This window comes from Lepisma saccharinum, chromosome 2 (genome assembly GCF_977018435.1).
Source record: "Lepisma saccharinum chromosome 2, izLepSacc3.1, whole genome shotgun sequence".
NCBI classification, from domain to species: Eukaryota; Metazoa; Arthropoda; class Insecta; order Zygentoma; family Lepismatidae; genus Lepisma; species Lepisma saccharinum.
This window is the reverse complement of record NC_139230.1, coordinates 92,302,405-92,328,804: the sequence shown is the minus strand read 5'-3', so window position 1 is coordinate 92,328,804 and position 26,400 is coordinate 92,302,405. Positions and strand designations below refer to the sequence as shown.

The window sequence follows — 26,400 nt, the reverse complement described above, 5'->3', positions numbered from 1 at the left end:
ACACATTGCACAGAAGTGTAGATCTCCTTTTAAACTGTAGACTCAGTTCTGATTAGTTTGTCTGGGCATAAAGTGGGCCTAATACAAACTTTACAGCTTTGATTTTATTTCTATGCTGATAGTCTTACTGACTCTTTCTAGGAGCAATAATGGCAAATTAATGTTATTAGCAAATTACAATTATTCATAAAACTTATGCAAGAGTATATATATGTAAGTAATGCAGTCCAACTATGCCAGGTCACTCTACCAAATTTTTCCTCCTTACATACGCATGAGATGTCAGAATATTTAAATTGCCATCAATAGAACATTCAGGGAGCACAAAGAAAACAGTTCTGTTTGACGTTAACTTGTATGATTTTATGTTTGATTTAGTATTTTTGCTCACATGGAGTTTGAAAACTAATTTCTTAAATTCTAGACCCTTGAGCTAGAGCATCTTGGAAAACAAACTTCAATTTAGAATAAAACAGTAACCTTAGACATACTATGGCAGTAGACAGGAATTAATTTTTTGGAGAACAATGAGATTCAACAAATCAGCTTTGATGGAAATGAAAGTTGATCTGTTAACATTAAAAAAAATATATTGTCTTTCAAACATAACAGAGACTGTGAGGATTTTGTGATAAACATATTTATGGTTTTATTATGCGTGTATGTGTGCACAACACATGCATGTTTGCAAGTGCACATGCACATACATTCTTGGGCTATTTTTTTTATATTATTCTTAATATATTATCTTGTGTATGTGTGTGTGTGCATCTGTACGTCTCTTTCTCTCTGGGTAAATATAGCTGGATTAGTGGAGATATTGGAGATGGTTAGTGAGTTTGATATGTATGGATGTTTCCAAGTGGTCTCCCATGATGTGAATATCCACATCTGGGAACTTCACTTAGTCTTTGGACTACCCTCAAATTCACCTGGTGAATTTGAGGGTAGTGATGTCATTCAGTTGGTTTAGGAAGGTAGTGATGGAGGGTTAGCCATGTGTCCAGAGGAGGAAGATGTCATCTATGAATCTCAGCCAGAGGAGTGATTTTATGGATTGGGTGTCTAGGAACTCTTGTCCAGCCTGCCCATTTTAATAATCTTCAATTAGGCAAAATGTTAACCAAATAAAAACATTTATTTAACTTAAAACTTCATGTTATAAAAACTACATGAAAGAAATTCAACAAAGACAAAACAGAATCTATCTCCCACTAGCCTTGTTCACAGTATATCTTCTTAAATTCTTTATCTTTTCCTCAACTTCTATCAATTCTCCCCCTCTAACAAAAATAAAATCATTCATAGGTCTTGTTACCAAAGGTAAGTTGTAGTCTATCTGGTTCTTTCTTGTATCTAGAAGATCTTCGAAATTCTCTGTTCCTCGTTTGTGTAGTTACAGCTGCCTCTGGTTCCCCAGGTCCTGGTGCTGCTTCTGTATACTTTGGAAACTTCCAAAAATCATCCAACTCCTCTTCTTTCTTCTCAATCTCCAATTTCTGACCTTTATAGTTGTTCTTTATCTTTCTCAATTGATGTTTGTGAACTCTTTTTGTCAATCCATTTCTGAGTTTCACTTCTAAAAGCCTTGCTACTACTCTCTTAATCACCTGAGCTTTTATAAATTTAGGCACTAAGGATGCAATTTTTTTTTCCATACTATCTCTCCTGATCTAGGCATCCAAAATTCTACCTCATATTTATTATTGTCTATCTTTTCATCTATTTGGCAATTTGGTAAGTTGAATATACTTCTCGGCTGATAACACATAACTCTTTCTGCTGGAGACATTCCTAATCGTTGCCACTTCGAAAATCTTAGATAGTATAAGATACTATCTATCATTTTTTTCCAGTCAATTCTACATCCCTCATTTGTACTTTGAAAATATATTTTTTCTTAATAAGCCTTTAACAGTCTGCGCCCACCTTTCTGCTAAACCGTTACTTTCTGGATTCCAAGGTGGTGAATGTATCAATCTTATTCCATGCTTTTCACAAAATTTCTCAAATTGATTACTCCTGAAAGGAGTCCATTATCTGACACAATAACAGAAGGGTACCCAAAGATCTGAAAATTTCTGTTTAAACATTCTATAGTTTCTTCTCCTGTTGTCGATCACACCTGCCACATTTCTGTCCATCTAAAGCAACTATCAATGAATAGCAAAAATTTCCTTTCTCCGTATTAAAAAAAATCAACATGTATTCTCTGGAAAGGAATCTCTGTTTGTTTCCATCCAACATATTTGTTTCTGGAGGCACCTCTTTGAAAACTATTGCATTATAGACATTGATTTCCCAATCTGTCAAGATCTTCATCTATTAAAGGCCACCAGTAAAACTCTCAAGCCATCATTTTCATTTTAGGTGTACCCACATGTTCTGCATTAACAGCTTCAACACTGTTTCTCTGCATTCTTTCAGAATTATTATACGTCTTCTCCACATGAGGCATCCTTTATTCATTGTTATTTCATTCTTCCTTCTATAATAATGTAAAATCACAGTATTTTGAAACTCTTTTGGAAGTGAATTAGGCCACTCAACATCAACCCATTGTACAACTTTTTGTAAAATGTCATCTTCCTTGGTTTTCTTTACTATGTTATCTAACAATAAAGGTTCCATTTCAAAGGTGTCAATATAATTTAAAGATTCCTCAGCATCCCCTGTGTCTTCCTCTATTGGCATTCTCAATAAAAAAATCTGCTACATCTACATGTTTTGTGTAAACAATTGTGTATGAGTATTGTGATAATAACAAAGCCCTTCTCTGTAAACGTGAACATGCTAAAGATGGAATTGCTGCTGTCTCACCAAAAATATATTTTACAGGTAAAGAATCACTATATACTATGAAATGTTTTCCATAAAGATATTTATGAAATTATTTTATGCCCGTCACTAAAGCTAATGCTTCTCTCTCAATTTGGCTGTAATTTCTCTCTGAAGGCACTAGTGTCGCCGAAGTGCAGGCAATTGTTTACAATTCACACTCAATCTTATTACACAATTGAGCCCCAACCCCTACACCACTTCCGTCTACTATTAGTACAATATTTTGCTCTGGATTGTATGGAGTTAACCCTTAAACACATAGCATTACCATACAGTAACGCTCAACATTCACACACTTTCGTGCTAGAGGCTTGTCTATATTGAGTCGCTCTAGGAAGCATAAATCTTGTATTTGATACCATTTGTTTCAGTCCAGGTAATGGCATTGTTGCGAGAGGTTGTATTTGTTTTGACCTTTGATTTCTTTGTTCAATATGTCCTACACTTGAAAGTAGATATAGTGTTTCTATCGGATTGTCTTTCTTTATGTAGTTCTGATTGTTTTCAGCATTTAGTAAACACATGTAATGAAAAACTTATGAAGTTTCCTGTTCAAGAATTTGCATCACTTGCTCGATATTTGCTCATAATGGTGGCGTTACCATATGGTAACGCTATGCAGATACAGTAGCTACAGGCCTTTTCAACAATTACTTTATTTATTCTTTTATTATTGCATGTAAAGCAAGAAATTTAAGTTGTAACAGCTTTTCTCGTCTTTTGCATGGTTTATTTATTTCTATGCTTATAATTTATATTTTATTTTAATAATAATATAAATAATAAAAATAAATATAATAAAATAATAGTAATAATAGATGACCATTTCATGGAACATTTTGTGCCTGTTCAGTAGCTCAGCCTTGTTGAGTCTGTGATCCCGTATTATGGAAAACATTCTTGCAAGCTATTTATTACAGGTAAACCTATAAGATTTGGTTACAAAGCCTGCCTGGTGCTTGAAAATCTTCCGAGGATACCTCTTTCGTTTTGATATCTATCAATACAAGAGTATAAGAAGATTCCACTGACATTGAAAACAATTCTGAAATTTGTGCGTTTACTCACTAAATATATTCACAGTATAAAAGTATAAAGAAAAAAGAAAACTTACGTGAGTGAGTATAATAGTCGTAACAATCCTTGCAAACGACGTTTCGTGAAGCTACGCTTCACTTCTTCAGGTTTTCTTATCAGTAAATAAAATACTTCGTCATATATATAAATAAATCCAGGATTAGGTAAAAAAGGGTATTGGGGTATAGAATGTAAAATTACATGATGTTAAAAGTGCCATATAGGCTAGGAGATAATTCTAAAAGAATGGTGTACCCATACTACCATACAGAATGAGTGACTACTGTAGCGTACGAGTGCTACATCCCTTCCACCGAATGCACTATAGGCATTTTGTCAGATAAGGATGAGAAAAATGAACTTAGGCATAAAATGCACAATTTCATTGAGAAAAGGATTAGGAAAGAGTTTAGAAAGGAAAGAGGTAGGGGGGAGGTGGGAAGTCATAGGGAGAAACGACACCGAAACCTAGGAGAAAAACTTAAACGAGTGAGGGTGTGGGTCGACAAAAACGATTTATTCCTTATAAGATCCAATAAGGAAAATAAATTGGTAATAATGGAGAAGAATACATACAGGGAGAAACTGGAAAAATGTTTCACCAATGATGACTTTGAAGTAATAGAACGAAACCCAATAAGTAAAATAAGAAATGAAGTTAGAAAGGGGATTGAAACGAGTTTGAGATCGGAAAAGAAGAAACTGAAGACTGTAAGAGGGGTGAAATTCCTATCGCTTTTAGCATTCCGAAAACTCATAAGGAAGGGATCCCGATGAGACCAATTATACCCATGTATACTCACCCGAGATATAAACTGGTGAAAACATTAGTAAAGAGGTTAAGGGAGGTTGGGGGAAGACCGAATACAGCGTTGAGAACTCTTGGGAAGTGAAGAAAGGATTAGAGGGGATAAATATAAAGGAGGAGGATGAATTTTGTAGTTTTGATGTCATTAATTTGTATCCTAGCGTTCCTCGAGATAAATCCACGGATTGTCTTCAGAGGTGGATTATGGATAAGGGAACTGATGTTGTTACGGCCTGGGAGTTTGTAGGGTGGTTCCATCTAGTATCGGGGTATAATTATTTCTGTTTAATGGGAAAATATATAGACAAAATGAAGGACTGGCTATGGGTAACCCTGTGTCGGGAATAGTTTCCAGCATATTCCTACATTTCATTGAGAAGGATTCGTTGAGTGAGGTTAACTATGATATTAAATATTTTTGTAGATATGTAGATGACATCTTGGTTATCAGGAAAAAAGAAATATTAGATCGTATTTTCGAAATCCTGGGAGAACAAGATGGTAGGATAAAATTCACATGTGAGAAAGAAAACGAAGGAGTAATTAACTATTTGGACATGAGGATTGAACAAGTTAATGGTGGGTTTCGAACAGGGGTTTATCACAAGAAGTTGGCAGGGGATAGATATGTCCACCAAGATTCTGAACACACAAACAGAATTAAGAATAATCTATACATGAACTTCTACATTCGGGCCGGGAGGCTCTGTAACTGTAGGGACGAAAGAGAGAAAGAAGAAAATTGGATAATGAAGGTGGGGTTAAGAAATGGTTACAAAGTAGAGGAAATGAGAAGAATAAAGAGGGGGTCCTTAAAGTTTTGAATAAGGAAGGTGGAAGGAATGAGGTAAGTAAGAATAAAGAAGTAGGGGAAGTAGAATACAAATACGTCGGCATCCCATATGTAAAAGGGGTGTCCGAAAAGTTTGAAAAAATTCTAAAATACTTCAGGTTAAAAGGGGGAATGAGAGCACCCTGAAATATAGAGGAGTATTTCACAGAATACAAAAAGGATGGAAAGAGGCGAAAAGGAGTCAGACATGAGAAGGGCGTGTATAGGATAACTTGTTCTTGTAGTAAAGCATATATATTGGACAAACCGGAAGAAGCATGGGAACTCGCTGGGACGAGCATGAGAAGGATATAAAGGAACAATCACCGAAGACCGGGCTTTCCGAGCATGTTGTGGAATTGAAACATAAGGTTAGAAAAAGGGAAGTGGTAAAAAGAGTTCATAAACAACCCAATAGGAACGCTCACGAGGCTGCAAATATTTGTGTTGATAGGGGGAAAAAACTAAATAGGGATGACGGCAACTTGGATGAAGCATGGATCAAAATGTTTAAACGATGGGGAAAAAACAGTGAAGAGTCTGTTAAATTCCTTGTCATGCCGGAAGTGACTCACGCTGCTTCGAAATGTGTGGAGTTCACATTGGAAGGGATGTAGCACTCGTACGCTACAGTAGTCACTCATTCTGTATGGTAGTATGGGTACACCGTTCTTTTAGAATTATCTCCTAGCATATATGGCACTTTTAATGTCATGTAATTTTACATTCTATATCCCAATACCCTTTTTTACCTAATCCTGGATTTATTTATATATGACGAAGTATTTTATTTACTGATAAGAAAACCTGAAGAAGCAATGCGTAGCTTCAGGAAACGTCGTTTGCAAGGATTGTTATGACTATTATACTCAATCACGTAAGTTTTTTATACTTTTTATACTGTGAATTGAAAACAAATTTAGAAAGACTGCAGCTCTTCTCATCTATATGCTACATGAATTTCCCTGAGACAAAAATTCTCCCAGCTTTGGATGGATATCACTCATAACTATATGACATCATTTCATGTTGCACCTAAGGGAGCTTGGCGGCATTACAATACAAAGGAAGGTTTTGAAATATATGTGGTATGCTGGTGGTCCACCAGTAGTGTTCGCATTGGACATATCAAATATGTGGTTGGACTTCACGTTCCATGTTTCATATGTTTCTATGACAAGGGCCTCCCTGATGGTGTAGTGATAACGTCATCCCTTGTAATCAAGTGGTTCTGGATTCAATACACAGTGGAGGTACATGGCACATTGGTGTCGATCTAACTTTAAATTGTAGGTCCAGTCCTGATTAACTATTCTGTGCATAAAGTGGACTTGGAAACTTCAATTCAACTCAATACAAAGTTTCTATGACAAGTGAATATTAAAGAATGATAAACAATATGTGAATATAGAGTAATCATTATGTACTAAATAGATACCTGAGCACCTTTAGCTCAGAAAATGTGAGATTAATGTACAATCGATCTATAATATTTGCATTATTTTAAAAAATAATCAAATTTTGAAAGTAATTTTAAGGTTAATTAAAAAAATTCCAAGTTTTCAATAATAAATCAATTTGTAGGGGTGAACGCATAGCGTTACCATATGGTAACGGGGCATAATTCAAAAAGGGAGAATGAAAATTTTCAAAAAAATGATTCAAAATCACTTATTAGTACATAACAACAGATATTAGACTAAAAACAAGAAAAAAATTACAAAAAATAATTCATGCATGTAAGGGTTAATATCTCAGCTTTTCGCAATGCTTCTTTGGATTCAAGAAATTCTGCTTTATGTCGATCTGTCCACGACCACGCTGCTCCTTTCTTTAGCAATTCATAAAGATGTGTTATCTTCATAGCAAACTTTGGCATACTACTATGATAAAATGAAATCATTCCTAAATATGACTTCAAATCTTTAACGTTTGTTGGCTCTGGACAATTCAATATTGCTGTCTTATTCTTGATTAAAGGTTGAAAACCATTACGAGATATCCTGTACCCTAAATAGTCTACCTCTTTTTTGAAGAACTGACATTTATCGAGATTAACTTTTATATTGTAATATGTCAGCTTATCGAAAACTAGTTTTGTGTTATTGAAACATTCTTCTTCTCCATGGCCTGTTATAATCAAATCATCTAGGTAGCACTTTGCAAATTTATAATCTAACAGTACTTGATCCATTGTTCTTTGAAAAATCTGTGCACTGCTGCTTAAACCCATTGGTAACCTGTTATAAGTAAACAATCCCCATTTAGTATTTAGAGCCAACAACTCTTTAGCACTCTCGTATAGTAATAGTTGAAGATATGCTTTAATCAAGGTCCGACACTACATACATGTCTGCATTCACTAAAGAATTAAGTAAATCATCCTCTCTTGGCAAAGGATGAGTTACTTTTTCTACCACTTTATTGACAGTTACCTTAAAATCAGAACACAGCCGTAGATCACCATTATTTTTCTTTACCACCACTAAAGGTGTACCCCAATCAGAATACTGAATAGAGGACAAAACTCCCAATTGAACTAAATTATCCAATTCAGCTTTCAATTACAACTTTCGGTTGTAAACTGTATGGAACCTCGTATGCTTTTTTTGAATATTGGAACTGCTCCCTCCTTGATTGGTATTGTAGCTTTAAATTGCTTAATAGGCTCACAAATATTACCAGAGAAAACTTCTTTGTACTTTCTGACTATTAAAAGTTAGTTGTTTAGATACTGTAAACAAACAACTGTCCCTAGAAATCCTTAACTGAAACCAAGATTTCCAATCTGGCCATAATTCATCCAACCTTCCTAAAATAGTGTTTTCAATTTATTTCGGGAAATGTACAAGGGCATTTTTAATCCTCCATTTTCTAATTGCACATCCAGCATAACTCTCCCTACTATTGGTAATGGTCTTCCATCTGCATTCCGTAAAGTGAGAACACTCTTTATAACTGAATGTTCCTAAAATTCGTTTATGGAATTCCTCATCCCAAAGAGATACTGCTGCCCCAGTATCTACTTCGAATTGGACCTCTTTTTCATTGCACATCAACCTAACCAAACAATTATCAGCTTCACTTTTAGAGCTATTCACTTCAACCTCCGATTTCTGTACAAATAATTGATTTTTATGTATACTATTCTCATGCGAAGGATCACTTGAATTATTATTAAGCTTCACTATGCCTAACCTACTTTTCTTATTAACGTACTCTGGTTGATCAGCTTCCACATTTGCAATGTTTAATAATAAACTTGTCATAGATGTATCAACATCTGATTTAACCCTAGTTGCAGATTCATTTCTAATAACGTTGCTATTTTTATTCTTACAGCACTGCTGAAAATGACCTTTTAATCCACATTTAAAACAATGTACATTTCAAGTTGGACATTTGTATTTATCATGAACACCTTGTACATTTAAAAGACGCTTTCTTACTTTGCTGACTAACTGTGCTATCTTTATGTACTCTTCGCAACATCTTATTTGACTGCCCCAAAATAATTCTAAGTCCTGAATTTGTAAACTTAGAAACATTGCACTTCGGCGCCAGCTGAGAGTAGCCAACTTCGAGTTGGTCCCTCCACTAGACGAAAAACGTCTAGAAACGTATAGAAACTATAACCCACTATTATAATACACAATAAAACAGAAATAGGAAATAGGAAACCGCCATCAAGTTTGAACAGAAAGAAGCAAATTTATGAGGAGTTTATGCGACATTTTACTTACAATGCCCTGCATAATATCGAACACTTCTCAAAAAATGATATTTCACTACTTGTCGAGAAAATATGCTTGGAACGCAGGAAGATGGATGTTTCCACAAACGTCAAAGTGTTTTTAAGGATATATTGTCAGTAAGTTGAAATATAACAGTTGATTAGATGCTGCTATCCTGATTTTTCGTGAATCATGAAAGGTCGTGGGTTCAAATCCCACCCTCTCCTCTCTCTCTCTTTTTTATTTTTTTAGATAAACAGATACCCTTGATATTAGAACATTAAAAACAATTATCTGATGCACACTTTGAGGGACGTCCCTTCTGCAGTTTTGTGCCCTTAGAAGCTGTTGATTGCCATGATTTAAGATTTAAACTTTTTCTTTTAGCCATTCTTTATAAGTTGTGTAAACACACACATTATGACTAATTCGCATATCACATACATGTATTCAGGATGCTGTATGTAATGTTATTTAAAATATGTATTGTTTATGACCTTCTTTACACCTAAAATACACAGTGTAGCAATTTGAAATCGAGACTGATTTTTTTGCTCGGTAGGTGGTGCCACTGTGGTGCTAACAAGTAACTGGTCAACATGGAACAAAGAGCAAACATCAAGTTTTGTGCACTCTTGGGTAAAACTGCTGCAGAAATGTTTCACATGTTGTAGCAAGTCTATAGGGACAATTGTTTATCCTGTACGTGTGTGTTTGAATGGCTCAGGCGTTTCAGTGAAGGACGGGAGCCAATCGAACACGACGAGCATCCAGGTGCAGCAGGGACAGTGAGACACCAAAATTGGTTGAGAAAGTGAGAATAATCATTACTGAAGACTGAAATTTCAGACAGACTGTTACTGCTGCATTTTATCTTGAGGTACTGAAACGTTTGATGCAAGGAATAACACTGTGTGAGGCCCGAGTATCAGGTTGATGGCAGCGTCTGCTTTATGACAGTGCCCCAAGTCACAAGACTGTGATTGCAAATAACTTTTTGGCCCTAAATCGACTCTGTGTGTTGTCACACCCTGCCTACTCACCAGATCTGGCTCCGTGTGGTTATTTTTTATTTCCTAAACCAAAATCTGCACTGAAAGGTTCCTACTTTTATGATGTACCAACAATGAAGAAGGCTACGACATGGATTTTAAACAGCGTTACACAAAACGAATTCCAGCAATCCTTCCATGCACTGGTAGGCATTGCGCTACGATGTGTGGATGCAGGAGGGTCCTACTTTGAATGATCCCTGGTAAGTAACTTTCTATGAAGACTTGTTTATTTTTTTACAGCACCAGTCAAATTGCCGCACTGTGTATTTATTATTTCTATATACTAACACACACACACACACATACAATTATATCAAGCAGGGATGTAGTGCATTACTGTAACAAAGGGGAGAGTTTATTGAGTTCATATTGGTAAGATTGGTTATGTTATTTCCATTCCTTCGTAATGACTGTTGTTAATACCCTCACCTCCACATTCTGATGCATCTAAAAGTAATACTAAATCGGCAATTAACACATTGACTGCCACCGTGTAACTGAAAATATATCTCTTCTGGGCCAATCCGATTTTCTTGTTACTGACCGACTGTGAATAAAATGCGTATGCATAATATCTCAATACAATTGAAATTAAGCCCATTGTTGAGGTTTTTGTGGTGTGTATGCATTTCTATACACGCGGCGTAGGTTTTAAATTTGAGGTTGTATGCCACGTGTATATGATTTCATACACGTAATTATTCGCTTTGTGTTACCACATTTTGTCTTGTTCTTTTTTAATATCACGCTGTTTTAAAATTTTGTGGTGATCAAAGTACCAAAATTATCAGACTACTGGAGCACTAGTGCTTTGTTTGATTTTCCTCTTCCCCGAAGTATGATGATTAGAAACAGATTTGAACTGCTTCTACGAATGTGGCATTTTGCAGACAATTCACGTGCTGTCCCTAATGATAAATTACAAAAAATTACTAACATCACCAAAAAACCCATTTCACCAAAAATTGTGTCGACGAAAGTATGATACCATGACGGGGAAGACTTTCATTTCGGCAATACATCCCTTCCAAAAAGAATAAATACGGAGTGAAAGTTTTCAAGTTGTGTGCCAGCAGGGGCTATACATGGAACATTATTCTTTATGTTGGAAATATAAACGGCCGGTAACATGTCAGTTCCTGAAACTGTTGTGTTACAGCTTGTAAGAGATCTTCTCGGTGAAGGCCGGCGTCTTTACGCAGATATAATTATCACACCAGCGTTCCTCTTGCTTACCTTGCCATTGACAATAATACCCATCTGATTGGTACAATTAGGTCTAACTAACCGTAAATATTTGCCAGCAAATGTTGTTCAAGATAAATTGAGGAAAGGTGATATTGTAGGAATGGAAACTCAGGAAGGTGTAACTATTCTGAAGTGGAAAGATAAGAGAGATGTGTTAGTCCTATCTACAGCTCACTCTGCTGAAGAGGTAACTGTAACAGAAAGACGTGGTTCAGAAATTAGAAAGCCTACCGCAATTATTGATTACACTACTAGCAAGTCCGTCATTGACGTAAGTGATCAATTCGCTTCATATGGGAATGCTCTGCGAAAGACTACAAAATGGTACAAGAAAGTAATTATTGAATTTATATGGACAACGGCTCTCGTGAATGCCTACATTCTCTACAGTGACTGCATCCAGTCCAGTAACATACACATAAATGAATTCAGGAAACTTGTAATCCTAAATATTATTTCTGAACAATTAACTCCTGGACAGCAAACTCACTTTACCTGGGCAACAAGGCAGAAAAACTCAAACTCATCACTTGATAAACAAAGTAGGGGATAATGGAAGAAAGATGCAAGGACGCTGTGAACATTGCTACAAAATCTATGGCAGAAGTGGAAATTCTGACTCGACAGGGAGGAAGTTTGCCAGGTGGTGAAGACAGTATTTGACAAATGTCCCAAAAATCATTTTATGTGCCGGGAGTGTTTCAACAAAAAATCATTGAACTTCCAAAGTGTTCGGTATAAAATATGTTATCCTTATATCTATCTATATATCTACAAGGAACATAAGTTTACAAAAAAATATTATATAACGAATCGTTTTGTAAGAATTATGATGTACTAGCAATGTATTCCATAATGTATAATCGTTTGCTGTGAATTCCAACCAGAAAAAATGTATTTACACATTTACCCTTCTTTTTTAGTTGTCAATACATTTGTACTAGTGAAAAGAATACGTAATCGTAAATAAAGTTTTGAAGATTTTTTTACTCTTGTAAGACATTACAGAAATTAAAATTATTACTGCCCCATCTTAGATGTACGCCACGGCTATTTAACAGTCATATAGTTTTGCTTGAACTGTGTATGCGTTTCCATACACGTGGCCAAGAATCAGGTTCTTGTTTGTGTATGGAGTAGCATACACGTGGCCCAGAAGCAAGAAGCCATGTGTATGACATATCATACACACGGCAGTCAATGTGTTAACGTAAGTAAATGGCTATTGCGACAGAGTCGATGTGATAAAAAGCTACTAACAACTATTTATATGGTGAGTAGCAAACAATATGAAAAACTGAGAATGATTGTTAATTCGCTACTTCTTTGTATCCAAAATACTGGTCTCATTTCAACAGAAAGTATTATATTTAACAAACTTTCTACTAAATTCGCAATGCAAACAACCACCATATTAGCTCTATGTAACTTGATTCTGCGCATTCCATGTGACACATGATTTCTTCCTACCCTTGAAATACGCATAGCTTCCATTTCGGAAATGCTGAACCTCTTTCTTACTCTTTCCTTTCACCTCGTGAAATACAGAGACCAAGGTTAAATTACCAGCAAGGTGGATAAACTTTACTAAAACAAACCCTTCCTCAATGGAGAATTGAACCCATGACCACCCTCGTCAGAATCAAGCACGCTACCTCTTCTCCAAGTAGCTCACATTAGTTGCCAGTTTGAAGAAACCAATGCAGACATGATGTTATTACAATTTTTAAGTCTAAAGGTATTCAGCCAAAATTGATAGATGCTGAAAAGGAAGAATGGTGAACTTTTCTATTGGTGTCTTGTCATATTTTTTTAAATGGTGTGTAAATGATGTATTTGAACAAACAATCGTTTAGTTACAAAGTATTTTCTTGTTTGTTGAAAATCAAGCAAGTTGAGGAGAAGCATTCTTCGAGGAATGCATAAATACTTAAAGTTATTTTATATAATCTTATATTACGTTATTACAACACTTCGTACTCAGTAAATAACAAGAAAAAAAGAGAAACAGCACATGGGGGTGGGATTTGAACCTACGATGTTTCGTTCTTCACGAAAAAGTATAACAGGGTGACTGCGTAACTAACTGCTCCATGAGATTACTAACGTGAATTTTTTAAAACATGCTGATCTCAGTGAAAACAAACATGTGCCAACATTCCGAACCATTTTCCGCCACAGATCAAGGAAAAGATGCACTTTGCTGAATCATCCGGTATTGTGCAAGGTATCTTTACTGAAATTGCACCTAAAATTGTGAGAAATTTGCTTCTTTGCATTCAAATCTGACGACAATTCTCTCCAGGTGGAGGAGAACCTGTTCAGTGTATCAAACTGCACATACATTTTTCTATTTTCGGTTTCAGAACGAAGAATCCTAATTTATTTTTTTCTGCATTCGTATTTCTATTTGTGATTTTTGTTTAATTATATATTGTATTACTGGATTAGGGTTTCAAACTTCATGGAATGTGAAAGAGTTTTAAAAAATCACAAGATTTTTTTTTTTAGAAAGAAGAATTGTTGCAAAGTTGGCTACTATATTTTGGCTCTGAGGTGCTATGTTGCCAAATTTACGAATTCAGGACTTTGAATTTTTTCGATATGCATTACTAAATACCATCTTATCTTTTTGATAAAACAACCTCACATCTTGCTCTACCATTTCCATGGTTGATGATAAGGATACTGCTTTCACAAAATCAAGTTCTGGTTCAGCTAATAATTTCTTTCTTGTTACTTCACTACATATGCCAAAAACTAATTGGTCTCTCATCATTTCATTAAGAAACGTACCAAATGAACAATTAGCTGCTTTTTGCTTCAAACTTATTACAAATTCAGATAACGTTTGCCCTTCCTGTTGTCTCAACAAATGAAACTTATACCTTTCAGCTATGACATTTCTTTTAGGTCTGAAATGAGTTAGCAATAAAGCACATAAATCTTCATATGTCTTTTGTGAAACTTTTGCTGGGTGCAACTAAATCGCTTAGTATATCATACACTCTTCTGCCAGCTACGGAAATTAATGTACAAACTCTTTTATCTACTGCAATATTACTTGCCAAACAGAATTGGTCAAACCTTTCAATGTATGTTTGAATATTGCCACATTCCACATCGAACTGTTCAAAAAACTGTACATGATTAATCCATTATTCATAGCTTCTTATTCTTAATAAGACTAATCTTCTTATACATATTATTCTTGTTACTGTCTCTCCATTTTTATCCTCGTCACCAATTGTAATAATCTTCAATTAGGCAAAATGTTAACCAAATAACAACATTTCTTTAACTTATAACTTCATGTTATAAAAACTACATGAAAGACATTCAACAAAGACAAAATGCAATCTATCTCCCACTAGCCTTGTTCACAGTATATCTTCTTAAATTCTTTATCTTTTTCTCAACTTCAATCACCCATGAACAGGTTAGCGTATTAGAGGGCCATTTTGATGCCCTTGGCTGTCCCAAGTCAACGGTGGTGGGCTTGTAGGTGGATGGATCAGAGAGCTGGCAGGAGACTTCCACCACATAGTCAGAGGAACTCATGACTACTGTTGAGAACCCTTTTGTCGTCATGGAGGATTTTGATGTCTGGTTTGTAAAGGAGGGATCGAAGGGCTTGGTGATGGGCTGGGTCAGGTTGTGATGGGAAGAGGTGTTTTGGACGTATGAACTGGCGGAAATATTGGTGATGATGGTGGTGATGCAGCTTTCGAGGGGGTGGTTGTTGGGAAGAGAGGGGGTAGTGAGGAGAAGGGGCAGAACTGGAGAAGACTGGGATGTATGCCAGGGGAATTGGTATTGGAGGGGGGATTCCTTGCCAAAAAATACATCCATCTTAGTCTGTGGGCAAAAGTTTGGATATCAAATAACAGCTGGAAATTTTTGAGGGGGCGGCTGGGCCATGTGAGATAGGTGAGTCAGGAAATTGGAGCTAGGGTTGAGGGATTTTGGTCTGCTGTTGAGGGAAAATTCCATGGAATGGAGGCTATGGGAGTGAGGTGTAAAGGGAAGAGACAAAAATGGTGGCGAGTATGGTGTTTGGGGGCAATTGTGGTAGGATGTTGATTTTCTGTAGGAAGTGGTTGGTGTCACAAAGGTAGAAGGGTAGAGTTTTCACAAGAGGCTGGAGGTGGAAGTTGATGAACTCTGAAATTTTTTTGGTGGGGAAGTTGTAGCTGGACACAATGGGTCTGTCAGGGCTGGCAGGTTTGTGAATTTTGTGCAGTAGTGACTCAGAATATGGAGGAAATGATGACAATGCAGAGTGTTTATTTTACTTTTTCAGAGGAGACCAGGGGGAATAAATGGGCTCAGTGTTTCCAATGTCATCATTAGGCACATGATGTATGTATGTACCTTGTGTGTGTGAGAGAGAGAGAGAGAGAGCAGTGTGTAATTTTAAAATGGCAAAACTTCCTTTTCATCATGTGATAACTTTGAAATTGTAAACATATAGTCAATTATATCACTTTTTCTACCATATTGCAGACTTTCACTCATGGTGATATGTTAATGAGGCTCTAAGGAAAATGTCATGGTCTATTTTTAAGTTCTTATTAGTGTAGAATTGGATGAGCATATTGAAACCAGATGTTCACAAGAAGTCAGGTTCCTTTGTTTGAAATGGAAGTGGAACTTGTTCCTTATTGTAGGGAAAGGGAAAAACTGGAGTAACTTCCTGTTTTACTTCAGGAATTATTGATGATGTATTCAACATTGCTTTTTTATGCTGATTGTTTAAGCATTGTGTAGAAAATGGGAGGAAAAGGAAGGAAATCATTTACATGTACATTGTTTAAGAGTTCATGGATTTTGTTCAAATACAATCAGTGATTTCACATCTAATTATCATTATTATTATTATTATTATTATTTAAAGAACTGTTTTGTAGTTGGCCAATATAGTTGAATCTGCTACCTCCTAAATATGAGGTCTTGAACTTATTACAAAAACTCAACCCATGGGACAAGTTCCGTTTGGGAAATGCAACCATGAATTGGAATTAATTTCAATTTTGAAGATGTTTCCAAGCCAAATCTGTAGATACAGAAATATTATGATAGAAAAGATAGAATGCATGGAGCGATACTGGATCACAAAATTTCAAAGTAAGGCCCACATAAAGATACCACTTATGACAATGAAATGGTTAAATGAAACAAATTGTCCATTACAGAAGAGAAAATTGACAACTGAAATGCACGTGATTTGTTCTTAATTACAAATACATTAATTTACATTTGGTATTTTTTTTTCCAGAGAAAAGGAATCACACTTGGCTCACCTGCGAAATCTTGAGGAAGAATTAGATGCTCAAGTTGCTCGAGTGGAGGCACAGGCAAGGGAAGAGGCTCGCAGTAAATTTGAAGCTGAGAAGAAAGTTTTGCAGCAGAAGATGAGCTCAGAAATGGCTGAACTTCAAGCACATCTCAAACTCTTTCAAAAGGTTGGTTCCTGTAATATTTTCAAAATATCATTTCAAACACATGGTTTGAGTCAAAAGTAGTTATTTGATGCATGGAAGATGCTTCGAAAATTTTAAGTGATAAAAGGGGCAAGCGATATTTGCTGGACATAAGAGAAAAATTAGTTACAACCTCTTTATTTTTATTTTTAAATGCATTAATAAATATGTGGTTTTATCTTTTATAGAAGTTGAAATCATCGTAATTATCTAATTATGTACATTTACACATTAAGGAAGTAGATATATTATTTGCACTTTGAACAAAATTCCTATTATCGGCAACTGCACTCTCTGTTATTTCTACATAAATTTTATATCAGTATTTTATCATTATTGGTATTAATTTTGATATTGGTATTTCCCTAGACTTTATTATATATAACATATGTATATGTATATACATATAGTAGTTCTACTGCACTTCTAAGTGACAAAATATTATGAAGTTCATGACAGTTGCATACTTGGGTGACAGTAATATACCTCATACCTAAATACGAAACAAGAAAAATGTTAAACAATTGAAACACAGAACGCAGAGCAGATTTGTATGTTGTATGGAGGTGGGTTAATGAAGAAGACAAGGGCACAGAAGTGTGGAAAGTGATGAAAGTGAACATGAAAGTCACCATGTGAACATGGCACTTCTTCAGTAATTATGCATTTATGTGTGTTGTAGATAACTGTCACCCAACCAAGCAACTGACATTAGCTTTATAATATTATATTGCTTAGAAGTGTGGCAGAACAATACAGCTGAGCTTAGAACAAAGACAAAGAAAGCAGTAGCTTTCACTATTAAAATATGTTTTAATGCACTTAATGTTAATGCCTTATTTACTTTCCATCACACTCGATTTCGCGAAATTCTACGGCTGCAAACTCCCTCAGCAAACTGTTGGCAAGCACCATATCCCCTCCCCTGCTAGCAGCCACCTACACAAGAAAAAAAATGCTTTAAGTTTAACGATTTGTAAAATGTATCAATAATGTCAATGTTTAGGGGTTAAGCCGAATGTGAGTTTCCATGTAATCAAATTCAATAAACTGATGGTTTTTGGATAAAAATTGTTAATTCATCAAGATGTGAATGTGAATGTTCTACAAAGTTCAAAATGTTGCACTTTCATGTGTTTCATTTGTCTCTTTTACAACAGGTGAATATGTTCCTGACTAAAGGGAGAAATGGAAGCAATGCTGAAGGAGGAAATAATGATGAAAGGAGAGGCGAGGCTAAAAAGAAGTTGGATGAAACAACAGTTGAGAATCGAGAGCTCAGACATTCTTTGGCAGACACACGCACCAATCTTGCTCTACTTCGGTCAGAAATGGCTCAGCTTCGAGCAGAGTATGAGGGCAAATGTCGTCAACTTCACAGGTGAGAATCTTACAAGCACATGCTTGAAAACATCAGCATTGAGTATATACAAAATACAGAATATTATGTGTCATTTCAAAAATGACATAATCCTCTGGTTTTCTTGCTTGAATTTATGTTTGTATTTTTGTTATTTTACATTGCTTTTATGCAACTTTTGGCTGATTGCTATGATGACGATGAGTGATAATTAAATGAAATTGACAAAGGGACACTCACAAAGAACAACCATACCTCACCAGGATTCAAACCTAAGAACTTCAGTGGTAAGAATGAAAGTGCTTGGTCACTTGAGGTCTGCAAATAAAAGTCATTACCCAGTCATGGCCTGCACACCAAGGACGCTGATTTTCCAAAATTTCTGTGGGTGCATATCAATGGCGATTAGATCTGTAATTATCAAGTATTGTATACTTTAAACAACTTACATGCACAATGATTGCAAGAGGCAATGATATTATCAACACGTTACTAAAAGAAAATACCACATTCATACAAATTAAAATGAAAAAATCTTCATAAATGCAAATAATTTTAATTGTATTGCAGAAAGAAATATGCAAGGATTTTGTTGTGAACAGAAACTACAAAATGACTAACTTTATGTACCAAATAATAATAATAATAATCATGACATGTTAACTTTCAATATAAAACACATTCCTTCTTACGTCATTTGCACTTATGAATTTGTTTGCAATTTTGGTGATGTCAATATTTTTAGTCATTTCTTTATGAACATGCAAAATTGCCAAATCATTCAATCTTTTTTGGGTCATTGTTGACCGTAAAAACGTTTTCAATTGTCTAAGTGCTGAAAATGACCGCTCAGAGGTACAAGAAGTAACAGGTATAGTTAAAATCACCTGTACAAACTTCACAAATTCTGTGAGCATTTCAAGTTGGCCACTTTTTCTTTGTTCGTTCTGCACACATCTAGAAACATGTCCCTGTGCAATGTTAGCTTGTCTTTATCAAAGTCTGTCCCATAGAACTGCAGAATTCAATCAGCACCAATTTGACCGATAGCAAAAGCTTCAAGTTGTGAAATAAGTTCCAAAACCTTTGTTTGAAATCTACGATTTAGCGAATTCACAGCCACATCAATTATTTCAAAAAATATTTGTCTGTACATTTCCTCAGGCTTTTGATACGTATGACGATCACTACCTTCGTCGTAGCATTTTGGCATCTTCCTTTTTCTAGGCAAAACTGGTTCATCAATGTTCAATTTTTCCGCTTTCCTCATGGTTTCATTCCACAACTCAAAAAATATATCCCTTTGTGAAGCTAAACTTGCAGACAAAGTTTCCACCAAAGTTTTGATTTCTCGGTATTACTATGATTTCTTCTGAAAAGAAGAATGAAGAATGAATCCTGCCGAAAACTGAAATTAACATTTTCAGGAAAATAAGAAATCTGAATTGATGTAGGTTTGAAAAATATCCACTAGCCTTCCCACCGACTTCACTTTTTTATTCTGACAGATCTTCCAAAAATTTCAAGAGAACGTCATAATTACTTTCCAACGATTGTAGTGATTTTACCCTCACACACCACCTTGTGAGACAGAATGGTCGCAAAGTCAGTCTGGGAATGTTTTTTACAACACCATCTTCGTTGTCTTCTTGTAGCGATTGAAACACTGCTAGCCTCTTTGGCGAATGTCTTACAAATGATATTAATTCACGAAGAATCACCAGAAAGTCTCACACATACCTTACATCGCATCTTGCACTACCAAATTCAAATTATGCGCGAACAATGAACAAATATAGCTCTTGGCTCCAACTGAGTAATCCTACTTTGTAATCCTGTTAAATGTCCACTGACATTACTTGTGCCATCATAACATTGACCACAACAGTATTTTATGTCGAGAGATAAACGTCTTATGACATCCTGGACTACTTCAAACAATGTCCTAGAACTTGTTGAAGCTACTTCATAGAAGCCCATAAACACTTCTTCAACTTGAAGATTTTCATCGACAAATCTGAAGCATATGGATATTTGTTCCTTCACTGATATGTCGGAAGTCTCATCTACAATGGGAGAAAAATATTGTGCCGCCTTAATAGATTTCAAAATATTTTGCTGTACGTTGCTAGATAATAAAGAGACAATTTCATTCAATATATCATGAGAAACCCACTTATATGTAGTTCGCTGCAGTCAAGATTTCAACTCAGGGGCATCTTCTGCTCTAAGCAGCAGCAACTGATGAATATTTGATGCTTCATTGGTGTGACCCCAAATTGCAATTCCTTGCTGACTTAAAAATTGGAGGGACGTTACTATCTTTAAAATCGCCTTGCTTGCATTTTTCATATCTCCTAATTTATGTGTTGAGATAAGATATGACACATTGGTTCCTTGTTTCGTAGTTGCCAGATCAGTCACAGACAAACGATGAAGTGTACATTTTTCGTGAACCCTGAAACGTTCAATTGCCTTTTGCCACTTTGGGGCCTTCCCGATGGCGCAGTTGTAGCGTCGTCGCCTTGTAATCAAGGGGTCCTGGGTTCGATACCTGGTGGAGGCACATAGTGGTTCAGATCCCACTTTAAACTGTAGGTCCAATCCCGATTAACCTTACTGTGCATAAAGTGGACTTCAAACACCAAATCAAACCAAACCAAACCTTTTGCCACTGGGAAAATCCATTTCGAACAAATGCATTACACGAATCCCTGTCTGCAGAAGTAGCAGTTGCCGACGGAATCACTATACTGGAATAAAAAGCGTTTTTACACACACTACAGAACACTTTGTCCAATTCTTTGTCGTAATAAATCTAAGGAAATGTATTTTTCCATCCTTCATGGTATGGCCTGCCTAACGATTTCTTGACACTTGTTGCTAATGTACTACAGGAACTGGAAGAAGACACATTCTTGGGTTCCTTATTTTTTGACTGAACATGCTTTTCACTATGTTCATTGTCAGTAATATCCACCTGTGATGACGACGACAAACGTATGACGAATTTATCCATAGTGACTAGCAAACCTACTGTTCGAATTCGAATGTATGTAAAGAAGCAATACTCATCATTGTGTTTCAGCTTTCCACAAGCGTCCCGTGCCATGTTTGAAAATTGCGAAAATTTTTGCCCGGCGAAGAGCTTTTGCTCCATGCATCCGGTCAGTAGACCCTCTTCTTTGTACTAACTATTAACACGGTAACATCTCTTTTTTCTGAAAATGAGAACTTTCCAGTCTACAATCTAAGCTTCCGTGTCCTTCCAAGCCATTGTCTCTCGGAGAACAAACAAAACTATAACAATCCAGATAACATGAAAACAACTTGACTGAAATCGTAAACCACACCACTCTTATCTGATTGAAACAAACAAAAGAAGAAAAAATCAACTATTGAGGTAGTCGGTCAGAATCGGCTTCCTTGTGTTTCGGTTTATTCTTTATTAGTGCTCAATATTGGCAAGTAGTTATTTTAAAACAATTGTTGACGAATGGAGTGGGCGTGTTGTAGTGTGTCATTTGTAAGGAAACATCAAAGCAAGCCGAAAAGATGGGATTCTATTCACAATACAATACACTTCCATTGTTATTGTGGGGACTGCCTTTGACTTGGCCAGAGACAGGCAAGGAAGGGGGGAATGTGTTGCTTGGTTGCCTTTGCAAAAAACATTTGAAACAATTATGTTTTAGAGGTTAGAAATTTTAACTTCCATCTCAATGTTTAAATTGCTTATTATTTTTTGATAATGGCAGATGAGAAATATTTATTTTATTTTGTTTTTATCAAACTACAAATCTTGTGGGTGCGGCGCACCCACAAGATTATTTATGTGGGTGCTCGAGCCCTGGAGCACCCACATAGTCGGCGAGCATGCTGCCCACCATAAATATTATTCACTGCCCACCCACACCTGTCCAAGCAGTGGTCTTGAACCAGCCCAACCCAACATTATGTAGGGAAATCTTTCCACCATCCACCAGTACACAGCATGGTTCAACAGCAGGAAGACAATTGATGACCATTGGTGTCTACTTCACGTTGACAGTTACCACATGGGCATAGGAAGCAGGGACAGACAGGGAACATATAACAACTTATTATATGCAGCAAATTATTGTAACTGATAATTTGCAGGGTTAATTGAAATGTGAAGGTTTCGACGTGCTAAAGTATTATACAGAGGCATCTCGAAAATTAAACCTCATTTGATGGGCTTTTATATTCCAAATTTTGTAAGAAATTTTTTGGGACAACATTTTCAAATTGACATAAAAAATGTTTTTGGTTTCCATGAATATGTATATTTCTAACAGGTTAGTATTATAAAAATTGTGAAGAAAGTGCATAAACTTCTAACATCACTGAATATAGACAAAAGAACCCCTACAGGTGGTATTTTTAACATTCTCGGTGACCCACTAAGAGTGTGTGTCTAGCTAGAGATATATTCATGATACCTTGGAAAGTTTAAACAAGAAAGAGTATCAAGTGACATCTTGTTTGATATATCTATTACAACCTTAGTGACAATGAAGTTCGACCAGTCACAAATATAGGTGTGCGTTGTGAAAGAAGGAGAACACATGCATATGCTGAACATATTTTATTCAGCAGGCTACATGGAACAAAGGAAAACATAAATTTCCGCTGCAACGCAGCAATGTATGGTGTCCACACAAAATAAAACATTTTCGTCCATCTACACGTGACATTGAAGTTCGACCACTGTTAGAGGGGATCCTGTTTACCATGCTGTTACGCTGCCCCGTCGGCGAATAACTGTGGCAATGCGTCGGGGCATGCTGCGGAGGAGTCGTTCAAGGTATTCCACATCGATGCGGTGCCATTCCTCTTGCAGGCAGGCGATAAAAGCAGCCACTGTCGTGGGTCCCCTCTGTTGCACACGTCGCTTAAGAACACGCCACACATTCTCAATGGGCGAGAGGTCGGGACTCGATGGTGGCCATGGCAGAGTTCGCACGTGATGGCGAGACAACCATTCTCTTGTCAGCCGTGCTGTATGAGGCCTGGCATTGTCGTGTTGAAAGATGAGACACCGCCTGTGGAACAGGTGCCTTTGCACTGTGGGAAGATGCCGCTCCAGTATGCGTGTATAGGCATGTGCATTCACAATGCCCTCACAGACGTGTAGTGGGCCAACCCCAGATGCCGTCATGCATCCCCATACCATCACTGACGCAGGTTTCTGTACCCGACGTGCATAACATTTTGATTCATTCTGTTCCTCCTTCCGACAAATGACTGTTTTCCGTATTTTCCCATACACAACATTGAAAATGGATTCGTCCGTCCACAAAACCCTGTTCCACTGCCGAAATGTCCATCCCCGGTACATTCGTGCCCACCGTAGTCGATTGCCTTTGTTCAACATGGAAAGGAAGGGTTTACGTTTCGCCTTGTACACTCGGTAACCGCATCGCTGTAGGTAACGGCGAATGGTTCTGGTTGACACTTCAATGTGAAAGCGTTCTCAAGTCCACAGTCGTAATTCGGCCACAGAAACATGATTGTTGGTCTGAATATAGTGCCTAAATATCCGTAGGTCACGCACGCTCAGCATGCGTTTTCGACCGGGGGCCTTACCTGGCTCTGTAGTACCCGTATTTTGGTGGTGTTTGATGATGCAGTGGACGGTTGACTTGGGTAAGTTCAGTTGCCTCCCTATTTCCAGTTCACTGAGTCCATCCCGTTGCAACTCCACCACTCTTCTCCTCACGGTGTTGTCAATAGGTTTGCTCCTGGCCATGGTGACGATGCACTGCGGTTCCTCGGTGCACAGCACGTGCTTATATACGGCGGACTCCCTTATCGTGTCCGTGACGTCATGCTTCCGTCGAATGTGCCACTATCTGGAATTTTTCCGTATGGGTCTGGTGCCTGGTCGAAGTTCAATGTCAAGCGTATAGTTCCCCGTTTTCGTTCTTTACGTGACCTTGGGTGCAACATGCTAGGATCACGATTCTTACCTGCTCACACACCTCCTCTTACACACATGCATCACTTTTACGGGTCACCCATTCCACCTCCTATGCCTCTGTGCATTTAATCACGTATTCCTTTCTGGTCGAACTTCATTGTCACCAAGGTTGTAATTTCAAACATTTTGCATGAGCAACATTTTTCTACTGGCTACAAAAAAAAATCCAGTTTCATTGTGTATGAACTTGGATACTTTTTATTCTGTGTTGCTTTTCTGTCACTTTTGGATATTCATGACATTGAAGGTGAATGATAATTAAAACAGATTGATGAAGAGGCATGGAAAGGAATGTGCCTGGGACTCGAACTTGAAAATATTTGTGAAGAGATCATGTGGCATCTCATTGCATACATAATTTTAACTATTTTTATTGTCATTTTATCACATTGTTTCCTGTCTATGCTTTGCATTCTGTGAAAAGTTTAGGTAATATTATGAACCTAGGGGAATCGCACATTAAAAAAAATAAAAAAATAATAGACCTATATCCTATCTATACTAATCAAGTTGTCACTCGACTCCATGTACTATTTAAGTTTTTCAAGGTGACCTCCACCCCACCAGGGTAGCCACTAAAGTTCTAGGTACCACCAAAAGCGAAAGAATAGCTTCAGCTCAGGGCCGGACTGACCCACCTGGACACCGGGTAAAATCTTGGTGCACCCTCTCGTTTCGGCACCCTTCCGAAAACACAAATTCTCTGTCTTTTTCCTACCAATTACAATCGGTCCTCATTGATATAGCAGTAGTGAATAAACCTTTTATTTTCTGTTCCCTCGTGGGCTTCCACAGGGGCCAAGTGAATTGGGCAACTGACCGGGGTGCTGCCCTTGGGAGGTGGGAGGGGGTGCCAAACTAGGAAGTCCCCCTTTGATTAATGCCAAAACCTTATTTCTGATTAGATAAGTGTGGCTATTTGTTTGTTTCTTTGAGTGAACTTTTAATATTTTTAAGTCCACTTTATGCACAGAAAAGCTAATCAGGACTGGACCCATTGTTTAAAGTGGGATCCAAATTACTATGTGCCTCCACTGCATGACTAAAAGAGAAGGATTAATTGAAGTTACTACTGCATAAATAACATATTACGTATATTGCAAAATCATGTAACAATTCAAGCCAAGATATTACTGTTGTTTTGATATCATTATGTACAGGCCCGTACCCAGGATTTTTTTGAGCGATGGAGCAGATCCGAAATTGTGTTTATATGTTTGTTGATATTAGATATGAGTGCAGACAGAGAGAGAGAGAGAGAGAAAGAGAGAGAGACAGAGACAGAGAGAAACTTCCCCCCCCCCAAGAAAATTTTGGTCGGGGAAAATTTTAAAATTAAATTACCAACCCAACCCTGTCCCTATCGTGGAAATCTTATTAGTATACCTAATCTAAACAGACATAAGAAGAGTTGTGAATCTCAACCATCAACTAGCCAGACTAATCCTAGAAAAAGAGAAGCATATATATTTTCAACTGATAGTCCTGAACCAAAACAAAGTACATTTTCGATCACACCTAGTGCAACAGCTTTTGGTGGTTATCTCAATGATTACCCTTTTGAATCAGAGCCACATTGTGATATCAACAATTTCTTGAAGAACATAAAATCTTCAATAATAGAACTCCTGAAAAATAAATCTATTAAGTTCTATATTATCCTATCCTCTGAATATGAGAAACCTGATGAAACATGTCATATACATCACCATTGTTCCAAGACTCAGACTCTATATTTGAGTGATATAGATAATTTAGAACAAATCCATGCCCAGCTTATGGACACATTACTCAGAAAACATGAGGAATTTGAGGCTAAAGGATCTAGTTGGAAATTATGTGGGAGTCCACACAAACTGAAACTGAAAATAAGTCAATTTTACCTCTTTCTGCTTCTACTTATGTCCCTCTTTCAGTGAATATTCAAAATAAGAAAGCAGTGGTCAATATAAAAAATA

The 26,400-nt window shown here is 36.8% G+C and overlaps 1 protein-coding gene across 1 annotated transcript in view; it reads left to right on the top strand.

The window, feature by feature from the left end:
- LOC145984093 (ras and EF-hand domain-containing protein-like) overlaps positions 1-26,400 on the top strand; it is a 154,988-nt gene that overhangs the window by 61,138 nt on the left and 67,450 nt on the right. Inside the window, exons 3-4 of the mRNA XM_083117500.1 lie at positions 16,874-17,060; positions 18,239-18,459. Of these exons, the coding sequence (XP_082973626.1) occupies positions 16,874-17,060; positions 18,239-18,459 (408 nt within the window). The remainder of the gene's footprint in view (positions 1-16,873; positions 17,061-18,238; positions 18,460-26,400) is intronic.